The sequence below is a fragment of the Acanthaster planci genome, linkage group LG01, assembly GCF_054643075.1.
Source record: "Acanthaster planci isolate LZ-2023a linkage group LG01, COTS_SCS, whole genome shotgun sequence".
Lineage (NCBI taxonomy): Eukaryota > Metazoa > Echinodermata > Asteroidea > Valvatida > Acanthasteridae > Acanthaster > Acanthaster planci.
The window spans coordinates 23,940,812-23,953,494 of record NC_141777.1 but is presented as its reverse complement, the minus strand read 5'-3'; the positions used below and the strand labels follow the sequence as shown (position 1 = coordinate 23,953,494).

Here is a 12,683-nt window from a genome sequence, read left to right as displayed (position 1 = left end):
CCTCCATTAAAAAAATAGGTGGAAGCATCTTTGAATAAAAAAAAGTACACAAGCTACAAACGTATCAATACAACGTGAGAAATAATTTCCCAATCCACCAACTGATTGAAGCACGATCGATCAGTAAATGGTCAGTTGAAGGGCATATGCAAATACAGATTTTTTTTTACGGTGGAATGGTGAACAACGAAAAATCAGTTAATGTTTCAGTTCCGGTAATAAAAGTTTTGACAGATTTCTCCTTGTATGAAAAAAAAGTAAAGTTTAAGGCTTATAAGAATAGCTTAAGTGTAACCCTTATAAAGCCTTAGTACTAAGGCTTTATGATGTATATTGTACTGTATATGGTATCTCAAAAATACGAATATGTCAGAGAAAATTAAGTTAGAAGGGAAAAAACACATTCACCAATTCTTGAACTCGTGCAATAACATGCATATGCATGTTATTAGCCGCACCAGCCATTACGTCAACAGGAAGAATTTATTTGCGCATGCACATTCTGTTTGACATCTGCATATCCAAAAAGCTGCGCTGGAGAATTTTCCCAGGATGCATAGCGTACAGCAGCAAAAGCTCGAAATTGCCGAATACTGCGAATAGTAGAGTTTGAAAAATGGTATCGAGAAATTCACAGACGGAGTGTACATGTACAGTACATGTTCAGTGTACTGTACATGTACATGTATGTGTACATGTAGGGTTGCTGCTGCTTGCTGCGCTTAGTAAGTTGTTTGTGCCTTAAAAACTGAATTTATCAACAAAGGAAAAGATTATTAAGTTTTATCATATTTTGGCATAGACTAAGATTTCCTGACATTACATGCAGGAGGAAATCTCACAATCGACGACTGGTATGACCAGGAGTTTTGTCTCTCCTCCTAGTAAAAAGACCCTTTTTTGATAAATAAAGTTTCCCCCCAAATGTTTTTTAATTCAGGATACTTTTCTAAATGTTCTGTACAGAATGTCAGAGCATAGTGAGAGAGGAGAAACTGCTAAAAAAATCAAATCCAACCAGTATGTTCAGTTTTCACAGCCAAAAAGATGTTGAACTTGTTCCCCCCCCCCCTCATAGGGTTTGGTCCTACAAATATGTTACTTGTGAACCAAATAAGAGAAAAAAAAGCAGAAACCACAATCATGACAATGTTGGCACATAAAACAGTGATGGGTACCACCTGGGTATATTCTCATGGTGGTCAGATCGAATATCGAATTGCAACGCCTCGTATCGATACTCAGTTGCTCTTCGCATATGATGAACAGCCATCTTACTGAGCACTGTCGGAAGTGTTAAAAACTGATGTAGGCTACCGGGCGAAACTTTCGAGGTAAATGTTTTTGAATAGGTTAAGACTAAAATTTATGAAAACAAAACAGAAAGTTTAGTATTCATAAATATAGTTAATCTGTATGATTGCGAAATCGGTTGATTTGTAGTCTAGGTGTGTTACGGAAGGGAGTAATTGTCAATGGACATGTACTGATGTAGGCCTATGCAGTAATTTTATGTAGGCCTAGGCCTACATCGTGTAACGTACGGTCATGACGGTGTAGTCATAAGCAAATAAGTGAGCCAGTTGACATGGTCGCTGAGTGGTTGACCGTCATCGGTTTTATTGTCGATATGCACTTCTCACGTCACGTTATCTACATCAGCATTCCTGTTTGTTTTTCTGTAACATTTCCTTAATAGTTAATAAAAATAATCTTCTTGTTAAAAAAAATCTTTGCTCATTGTACACTGATGTGGCCAGCCATCATGACATCCAACATGTCTGTTCTGTGCACTTTTGAATCTTGCACAAATTAACGATGTACTCAGTCAGAGTCAGTGGAAATTGTTTAGTTGATTTGCCTTTTGAATGAAATCCATTCATACCATTATAGGACATTCAATTCAGGAGGGAGTAGGCCTAGGCCTACAATAAAGTTGCGCTAGAGTACAGATTGCGCCGAGCATGTTGTTAAACATGTCCAGCTTTGTCAACTGTTACGTTGTTCACCTTGGAGTTGCCTGATCCATATACCTGCATTCCGTCCTGCCAATTTGTCATTGCTGTCACATACCTGTAACAGTGTACAGACCTTGATGGCTACAGTGATGGTGTTAATTGACAGGCAACAAGCCTGTATTTTTTAAATGATTTATTGTAAATTTAACTAATTGGTGTGCTACTTTTGCCATTAGCTAGTCACTCATTAACCATAACCTTCTACCCTAATTCTGCCTATGCACTGCTGAACCCAATGACATCCAACAGACGTGATGCATGTAGCATGATGAACTCTACGCACATGTACAAGAGCAAGAATTCTTTGTTGGATTCTGTTGGGTTCAGCATTGTTAGGGTTCATAAGCAGCTTCACGGTAATCATGGTAATATGGCCCATCTTGTTCACAGGGCGAAAAGAACTAGCCCCACTAGTGTGGCACGGACTCTCACTCCCTATTTATCCTTAGCCACACATCCGTATGCGCAATTTCGTGTCGGCGAAATGAACATTTTTGGCGCACCAACTTATAATCGTGGGCGCAATTTCTTTTGCACACTAACATGATTCTTGACCTTTCCGTTTTCTAAATACCATTTATTGAATGAATTCACTCACGTTATTCAGGTATTTTGCAGTCTTTTTTCCTTCATTCATTCAATCTAACGGGCCCACTCTCACAGTCGCCATCTTTAAAATAAGGTCGTTGAGCATTACGTCACTTGACCCCTCATCGTCTCAAACGCTGTTCCATGAATAGCCTCTGACTCCGCCTTAACGCAAGGGGTCTGTATGCAATGAGCCAGTTCAGTATTTCAAGAAAGCAAGGTCATTAGGGAGAAAAAGGCACGCCTGTGAGTCCGCTTAAGGCAACACTGAGGGGGCAGACCCTGTACACGTGTCCAATTACCCTCGGACATGCTTCGTATTGGGCTTGCGCTGGTTGAATACCAAACTGGCTTATTAGTACATTCACCCAATAAAACACAAGGACTTCAGGATATGGGGTTTGCTTTGGATTTCTTATATGCGTAAGTGTATTTTTTCATAATCATCTTTTAATGCAATTTCAGATGTATGACACAACAGTCAAACACATTGAAGTCACATGAAGCATGGAATGTATGTTTCTCACGAACATACAGTGTACGTAGGGGACAACAATTACGCTGTTTAAGAAGAAAACAGATTTACATGTTGTGTAACGTCAACTCTTCCTGAGGTGTTAGCAGCCAGCACCCACTCTTTGTTAGCAGTTGAATGAACATGCCAAAGACTCATGCAGATGTAGATGGCTCATCCCCCCACAACGCTGAGTAGAGAGAGAGAGAAAGAAAAAAAAAAGAAAAGAAACCAACACCTATGCACTTAAAGCAAGCCTTTTCAGAGAGGCTGAAATTAGACCGTCGCCATGACGTCCAATGCTGAGCACCGTTTGAAAGCCCTGGAGAAGTTGTATCTTAGCGGTGTGCAGGAAAGCTGTGGGGAAGCTGTTAGCATTGAAACACTGCTGGACGTGTTCCTACTTCTGTACAACGAGTGTCACAATTCCACGCTCCGGCGGGAGAAATCCGTCTCCGATTTCTTGGAATATGGTGAGTAAAGACAGTTGAAAATTCAAGGCTTTGGTACACATGCATGGACATTTTGATTTTAGGTACTGCCTTCCACAAGCATAATTTGAAGAGCAACTACCCAATAGACCAGTCCTGTAAGATTGATGGTTTTGGAGTGAAGAAATATTGACTATTACATTGTGTAATTAAGCAAAATATATTTTGAATTTTTGATATTCCTTCATGTATGTACCAGTACTTCAAAACATGATTGATAAGCCATCATGTGAAACTGTATTGACTGTACATGTATATGCGCAACATTAAATGAAAACTCGGCCCAACTTGTGGGGACTTCCATGTGTCTTTGCAACACATGTACAGGTAGTCCCCTTGAACGGCTTGAACATGCATACAATGCGACTCGAATATACCCCAAGGCATGCACCAAATTGCAGGAAACAAATAATTTAGTAGAGTTGGGCATTCAAATTAGTCCAAACAGGGCCTTGGTGCCTCCTCAAGAAAAAAGTCTGAGAACAATGAGGCACGTCAGTCCTTGTGACTTTTGAAGTGGGGGCCTGTCATTCAAATGTCACTGTTTGATCACACAACGTGTGTGTATGGGTTCTTTTGGGGGCAAGGCCAGTGCACATACTGTAGTTACCAGTACGGTCTTATAACCAGTGTGATCTCATGTGAGGACATTGCACGTCCTCACATTTATACCACAAACGTGCTCGAGTTGAGGTCATCAGAATAAACTGTGAAGTCAGAGATCAAACCTTGTTCACTGTGCACACGTAGTCACGTACACGCACAGGTGATTTAAACTTTGATTGCTGTTACGCATGTGCTTGTATCCTTGATACAGCTGCTGTGTACGAGGTAAGCTTACATGTACTTAAAATTACCAAGAACATCCCATTTTGCATTGAGCCGCAAATAATCCAATTCCCCCCCCACTTGGAACTTGCTCCCACATGCTAATACACGGACCCATTAACAGCCAGTGTGGTTGTGTCAGTTCCGCTGTTTAACCTTTGCACTGTTTGCTCTGAGTTTGTCCCTTTTTTTTGGGTTCATATTTGGAGGACCGGTATATGGGCTTGGCAATACCTCGGGATCCATGTCTGGGCCCGTGTTGCTTCTGATTCACGCTCTTTAACATTCCAAAGAGAAGAATGCTGAATTGTTGCTTGGTGCGCATAAATGTGTATCCATGGCTGCAACTTGGTACATCTCTGGATCATAAACAATTTGATTGTGATTCTGTATTTATTTTGCTGTTTAATCATGTGACCAAAATGTGGGCCCGACGTTGGTATCACAAAGGCAAGCATTGAAAGAGCAGACAGTCAACCAGTTTGTTGTGGATATTATGATCACAATCACAGGGAACATTGCATTTTATGATAAGTACGTATGCATGCTTGCACATACGTGGAAGCATACTTGTTTATCATTATTTTGAGTAGTCCATCAGTTCCTGTGTATATGTACATGTACATGTATACATGTATGTCATCCGTACATGTTCGTGTTCAAATGCCTTTGTACTTCTGCACCATGATGTAGAGAATACTGGTAGAGCCCCGTAACTTGATGGGGTACTATTTTTCACACTGAACATGTTGAATTCACAATCTTGTTTTATGAAGATGCAGTGTACTGGTACATGTACATGTACATACGTGTACATTTAAGTCTGTATACATGTAATTGACATATACTCGTTTACATGTAGTTCTGGTGGAAATGTGTACAAACTGTACATGTACATCTCCCAGATACAAAGGTCACATTAGGTTGTGACTTTGTGGACATGTACATGTACCTGTATACTGGTACATGTACATACATGTAAATGTACCGGTTATGTACAAAAAGGTTGGTTGTAGGCTTGTATCCAATACATTGCATATGCAACTGATAACTTACAGGTGTGAAATGAAATGATCATTTCAATGCTTGTAATAAGGAGGTTTCAGTTTCTATATTGTATTCACAGATTGTCATGAAGCTACTGGTAGAGTTGCAGGCATTGTGAAACAGTGTACACTCTGTTTATGTGCAAAGAGATTACGTGTAAAGATTTCATTGTTTCTGTTCTGTTCGACTTTTTTTTATAAGTACATGTATTGTACACACAGTTAAAAATAAAGTGCATGTACATGTATGATCATTTTAAATACACTTATCAGATTATTTCCCACTGTAGCAGGCATGCTGTACATGTACCTCTAAGGGAAGTATCCCAATAAATCCACAGAGAAAAACTCCTGCTCTCGATCATTCAGAGATGTGCTTGGTTCCCTTTCCCAGTAAACACGTTGCCATTTATTTTTTTAGATGACCTTCAAAGGACTAAGTAAAGGGCTGTCACTTTAGAATGATTTAAGTGGAGTTGGCCCTTCAGAGTCAAATGAATAAGAATTTCGGGAAATGAAAGTATGCTGGGAGGTGGGGCTGATGATGTTTTCATGGAGTCTGCCATTTTTCTGCACAAAAGCTATTCATATTCTGATGTTAATGATTTGACTGTGTTTATTAGTAGGATGCTTGTGAAAAACATGTTTGGCATTGCATATTGTAACTGAATTAGATCTACATGTAGCACCTGCATCATGTACATGTACATGTAGGTCTGTCCTAAGTTAGAATGTTCATGTATGCACATGGCACAGTGATATTTACATTTTGATTGCATAGGCTTTGGGGAGGGCAAATAAAATTTCTCAGTGGAATCGCTCTTAATTTACCAGTTTCCAACGATCTGCTAATTCTGTGTCGTGTTTGTCAATCATGGGAAGAACACAAGACAAGTTGTGTTCTTGCCTTTGTACACAGGTATTCAGTTTGATAATCTTGGCTTCAGTTAGCTTAAGGCGGATTGGATTTCCTCAGGTTTGAGAACACAACTTTAGGAAAGCATGAACACATTTAAATTATCTGCTACGTTCTGGATGTTGCACACATCAAATCGCATACTTATCAAGAATGAATTTTAAATGCTTACACGTACGTGTAGAGTAACAGGGCTACCAATACATGTACTCCCCTTTCACATTTTACATATGATGTAACGTGATGAAAATCTCCTTTGCCATAATGCCGTCGATTTCTTGGCTTTACCAGCCCTCATGCACACAAAAATGTCAGCTGGAAACATCAGAAGGCAACTGCAAAAGTCTACTGATGTACATATGTTAACACAGGATCGGAATAAAGATCAACTTTGCATTTTTTTTCTTATTCTATATTTTAAAACGCACACACCGGTATTAATAGCATTTATTTGATGTGTTTCATCATGACGTTCTCTTACAGTCATTTTGCTAATGATGCTTTAATGCATGGGTGTTGATATGTGTATAAATTTTGTGCTCAGGCATGAGCACATGCATGTACTGAAACTCAGTAAAGATTGTACAATGTAAGTTGGATTTCTTTGTTCAGAATCGCAGGTACATGTACATGTACTTTGAACAATACTCGTCCATCTTGAGGTTCCAGTGTTGTGGCAGATGCTCCAGTTAGTCCCAAAGTAGCGCGGTTCATATTGAAATTTAATCCTGTATGCCATATATCCGTGGTGACTCGCCATTTAATCACATTATGCGACTATTTTATTTCCACAAGCCCCAGTGCTTGTTTCTTTCCACAGCCTGGCTGCTGGCTGGCTAAATTGCACGGAGGGTGAGAAGTTAGTCAAGTAAAAATAACATTAATTGGTACTAAGGGGGAAGATGGCTATGCACATACATGTACATGTAGGCTGCAGATTGGTGCCGTGTGTCGGTCTGGCGTCACCAGCATGTACATTGCGTGCATAAAACGGGGCCCATCCACATTTAACTAGGGTTGCACCAAGAGAACAGGCACCATAGTGTTTAGTGTGTGCAGCGCTGCATGCAGTTTAGTTTTCTACACATGTGATTACCTAATCGTATTAATGGAGTGTAATATTAGTTTGTCAGAAGCTCCTATGAAGGGAATTTTTACAGATAACTATAGGCACACATGTTCCTAGAGAAATTTCATCAATTGAAAAAAATGATGGATCAAAGATACTGGCACATTACGGTATTGGAAAGGCACTGGCTTTAGTTAATTCACCTGTGTGTACTGCATGTATGCATGTTTCCCTATCTGCATGGTACTCATAGTAGGGTACTTTTCTTTGAGTACGAGTATGGGGAATTTGGTTTCTTGAGAGTGCGAGTACTTTTCATGAGTATGAGTACAGAAAAAGGTGCTTGAGTATGAGTATTACAGCACTTTTCCTTATTGCTGAAAAGAATCTCAGAAAGTCCTGTGTATACCAGTAGGTGAATGGTGACATTCAGGAACTTCTAAGTTTGTGTTTACAAGTGTATATGTACCTCGACCCAAGAAATGTACATGTACATGTGTATACATGTACAAATGTACATGTATGCACATGTACATTTGTATACATGTACTGGTACCTCGACCCAAGATTTATTTCTCGATGCTCAGACGTACTGTACATGTACTGTGCGTAGAAAACTTGCAAATGAGTAGATACGTGTACAAAGTTGTTTAACATGTTTAAGGTCAGGGTACACGAACCAGCCTGCCAGGGCGTTCGATTTCGGTGCATTTTATCAATATTCTTGTAACTGTTCGTCAGTGTATTTCAAAGAAGTTTTTCCAATCTCTGATTGTAATGTTTCTTAAACTCAATATTAGCAACTCTTTACCAGAAAATAAGAAGCGTATCGATTGCGTATCAGGGGAATGACAGCGTGTCAATTTTTTTCACAGTGTATCGGCTCGTTATGCTTTTGAATGCCTGGCTAGAACCCTGCAGCCTGCAGTACTTTTTGGCTTTGAAATATATACATGTACATGTATCACCAAGCCAATCTCACATCAATATGTGTACTTTTGCTTAGAAGCTCTTTTGGCTGTTTTAAACTTGAAGGTTTTACAGGAAATTCATTAGTTTAAATTTGAAATTAAGTTTTCATGAGCAATCACTTTCATGTAACTTTGTGGGTTTTTCTTTTATTCAGCTACCATAAGTGGGTTTTTCCAGGAGCAAATTTGGCAAGCATGCTGGAATTTTTGTTGTGGTTGGATACAGCTTTTGACCCCCTCCCAAAAAAAGCCCTGAGGCTGTGTTTGACTGTGTTCTCTGGACAAATTTTGAGTTCTTTTTGATTGTATTTAACATGTACGGTATATGGCCCTGCCCAAAACCCTCCTACCAGTACCTCTTACATGTTGTACATGTATGTGACTGCTATCATCCTTTCCCTCACATAAGATGTACATGTATACTAGATACACACATAGTCGTAATGGGCTGTATATTCTCAAGCACGTGTGCTTGTGTGCCCATGACGTTGCTTGGTTGGCAGTGACTCACCCAGAGACATCATGCGACATAAATATTAATACCTAAAAAAAAAAAAAAAAGAAACCCAGAAATGATGGGCATTCAGTGTGTACGCAAAGCATTGATCACTGGTGTCCAAGAACAATAGGGAGGCCATCTATGTGTACGTGTTTGTTTTTGCTGGGCTTTGCCTGGTGGGGATGACTCAATCTATCACAAATGAATGAGTCGCCGATGTTATTAATCAAGTCTATGGCTGCATCTGACACTGTACACATGTACATGTACATGTAGATATCTCTGTGGACATGTGGGCAAGGCTTATGTGCAATTTCTATTATAATTTGTGCCTTACGTGGGGATTTTCGATACATGTACACGTGTTCAACACTGATGCTGTACTGCATTGAACATGTTCATGAACATTGTACATGTACATGTACTGGTACATGAAGGTGGCATCTCATTTTTCTTTAGTTCTGTACACGTACTTGTAAATGGTTAGAACAGATTGTGATCTGTGATTGTCAATTATGTTTTATGCCAGGGCCTTTACAACTGCAGTTTTGTTTTTGCAAGAATATTGTGTGTACACATATTACATGGGTTCACCCATTCGTGACTCTGTTCATTGGAAACTCAGCATTCATTCAGGCTGCATTTATGTTCAGTTGTCTCAGTTCCAAGGATCACCAGATAGCTATGTATGTACGTGTAGGTACATGTATACAGTAACCATGCGTACATGTACATGTTTCATTTGGTCTCTGGATTTTGTTTTTAAAAGGAAAAAGTTACCTTAATCACGCCATGTGGAATGGTAAACAACATTTGAAATACAGTTTCCAATTTGTGATTGATCATACTGCATTGCAGGAAGATCATCGTATTTCATCCACAGAGAATGACTCTGCTAGTATCAGTGCCTGGCCTTCCTGGGCTGTTAACATACATGTACATGTGTAAAATTTCAGGCAGTTCCAGCCAGTAAGCAGTTTGCAACAATTTGTTTTGTTGGAGGAAGTCCATCAAGACAGTACATGTACAATGTATGTGTTCTGGTACATACATGTACAGTACACGTACCGGTAGAACAAACAACAGAGAGATTAACATACGGTGTATGTGTTGATTCTTCCCAATTTTTGTGTTTTTCCTAGCTGCCTTTTACAACTTCATGAACCGTCAGGATTTTAGCTAGAATTTAGAAATTGTTGTCAACATTTTTGCTGACTGAAATTTTTTTTAAATGGTTCACTTTTAAGGTAATACTGGTACTTTTAATGGAAGTACATGTTAACTGTCACAAACAGCCCCCAGAGATTGAGCGCTGACCAAAATAGAAACAGTAGGGGCCCATAGAATCATGCCTGTGGCTACATGTACATGACTGCGCCTTTCTTATTGCAGTGAATAATGGTTATCAGAATGTGTAAACTTTACCCAACCGCCACACAGTCTAGCCTACTTGATGTAACATCTACATGTATCTCTTTTAATTGTACATTCAGTAGTCATCGCTCGTCCGTGCTCTGCAGTGCCACTTTTTTTGTCTCTCCTTGTCTGGCTGTTCTCCCCACATAACAAGCTTATGAGACACTATACCAGTACATGTACCTGTACGGGAACATGGCATGTGTCGGCCAGCCAGACCAGTGGTGGGGCGGTTTGTTGCCTGTCTTGTCAACTTTGACCTTTATAAAGGAAATTCCATGTGAACCAAAGTTCTTTACATCTGTATGCATTGTGCATTCTTGGCATATCAGACTGCTGGGGTTCCCCACGTCGCTTGGTCATGTACCTGAAGGTTAAAATGAAATTAATTTTTAGGGGGGGGGGAGGTTAAGGAGGAGGCCGCTGCTTCATTTTTTTTAAACCCCTACAACAACTTTGAAATGGTCGGCTGTGTACACAAGAAGGCCGACACGTACTGACATTTTTGTTGGTCTGTCAATGAAAACATTTATCATGTTGGCTGGTACCCTGTCAGGTCTGGTAACCTGCTGGGTTATTGATTTGGGAGGCCAAATTTAATGACTGCCTATCGTAATTCTCTACTCCATCTGTCAGTTAATCAGTGCCCGTCTTCATTTCATACGGGGGAGATGCATGCATCACAGCAGGAACCCTTTATTTCTTGTTCTTTTTCTGTGTCCTTTTTTTTTTGCAGGGGTAGGCTCTATTTGTTTCTGCATTTCATTACGATGGGTTTTTGATGATCATCATTAACCCAACCCCCCTATGTAAGATCGTAATTGAAACTGGAGGATTGAGGACCATTATTGAGAATTATTATTGGTTATGAATGATCTAGGTCAAATTTAGTTCTGGCTGTGAATATGTGCATGAATATCACATGTGCATGTATGTACTGGATTCTTACATGCACACACAGCTGCCTATCAGTCAAATGGCAGGAAGGAAGCTAGTGCTTCTTGCAAGAGCAAAACATGAAAGGAACAAACAAGCGATCTGCTCACATGGCCCCCTTTCACGAGTCTCCATCAGTATCCGACAAAGTTAGCATTTAGCGCCGGGAATGTGAGGACAGATGTTGTTTATGGCTGTGGCTGTTTGAAATTCTACCTTGAAGTGCATCAGGCTGGACCGATTATGAAAATATCACTCTGACATGTACGTACCGGTATCATACAGTGTGATTGCTGCTGTGCAAGTACATGGCAAACACACACGTACATGTACCAACACATGCATTCACAGAAAAGCGATACAAATATTTTACGTTTAAAAGTAAAACACTTGGCACGTGTACAGACACAGATTTATATAAATGATCTCCTGTTAGTGAATACCAGTTGAAAAAAGTCTTAAGCACCTTCTTCACAGAGCTGATAAGAACAGAAGTTAACATCTGTTGAATAAAAACAGTGTATGCTGAGTAAAAACATGTACATGTAGGCTGTTTGTGATTGGTCCCCTGCTAAGCAATTTTACATATTCTGCCGCATGTACATGCAGTGTACCTCATCAGGGTGTTCACAGAAATCTGGTAACAAGAATTCCATGACTCTTCTGTGACTTTCCAAGACTAAAATGTGAAAATGTCTGTGACGTGTACTGCCAGTTTACAGAAAAAAAATTATTTGCTGTTATGAAAGACTGCCATAACCACTACTATAGACCAACAAGGATACATATGTACATACATATACATGTAACCTGTGAATCTGTCGTTATTCCATTATCACATCAAACCATTGCAAGATCTTGATTTACAGGACTTTTCCATGACTTCTGACAACAGGGTTCCATGACATCCTATTTTGTTCATCATTTTCCGTGACTTTCTGGGACAAAATTTTTCCAAGAGTTTCCATACCACAGACCCAGGGAACCCTGCAAATATGTATTTGTCCTCAGAATTGTCGCTGGGATTACTTTCAAATCTATAAATTCAAGGTGTCCAGTATTTCTCAGCGTCTTAGCATCTTATAAACTGTGCCTTACATAAAATAGTTTTGAAGCGGTTCCCATTCTCACAACAGTCTAATTTCCACTGCAACTACCGGTACACACACCACACAAAACACAGAACTGTTCACCAATTGGATAGTTTTTGATACAAATTTTGCATTATTTCTGGCCATTTTTATAGAAGCAACTTTCCAAACAGTTCCAACTGTTTACCATTCCATACGGTTCCCTGAACTGGGGTAAATATAGTAGTACATTTGTGGGTCATAAAATCCCCTCGCTAAACAACCATGAAATGCCAGTTGATAAACAACTGGGTGCTGGAG

The 12,683-nt window shown here is 39.7% G+C and overlaps 1 protein-coding gene across 6 annotated transcripts in view; it reads left to right on the top strand.

Annotated features, from left to right (window-relative positions):
* The first annotated feature begins 1,222 nt into the window (after positions 1-1,222).
* LOC110978355 (serine/threonine-protein kinase MRCK alpha-like) overlaps positions 1,223-12,683 on the top strand; it is a 57,263-nt gene continuing 45,802 nt past the window's right edge. For all 6 annotated transcript variants that reach the window (XM_087133501.1, XM_087133492.1, XM_087133485.1 and 3 more), the window contains exons 1-2: positions 1,223-1,334; positions 3,072-3,593. In XM_087133501.1, coding sequence (XP_086989627.1) covers positions 3,410-3,593 — 184 coding nt within the window. In that variant the 5' untranslated portion in view covers positions 1,223-1,334; positions 3,072-3,409. The remainder of the gene's footprint in view (positions 1,335-3,071; positions 3,594-12,683) is intronic.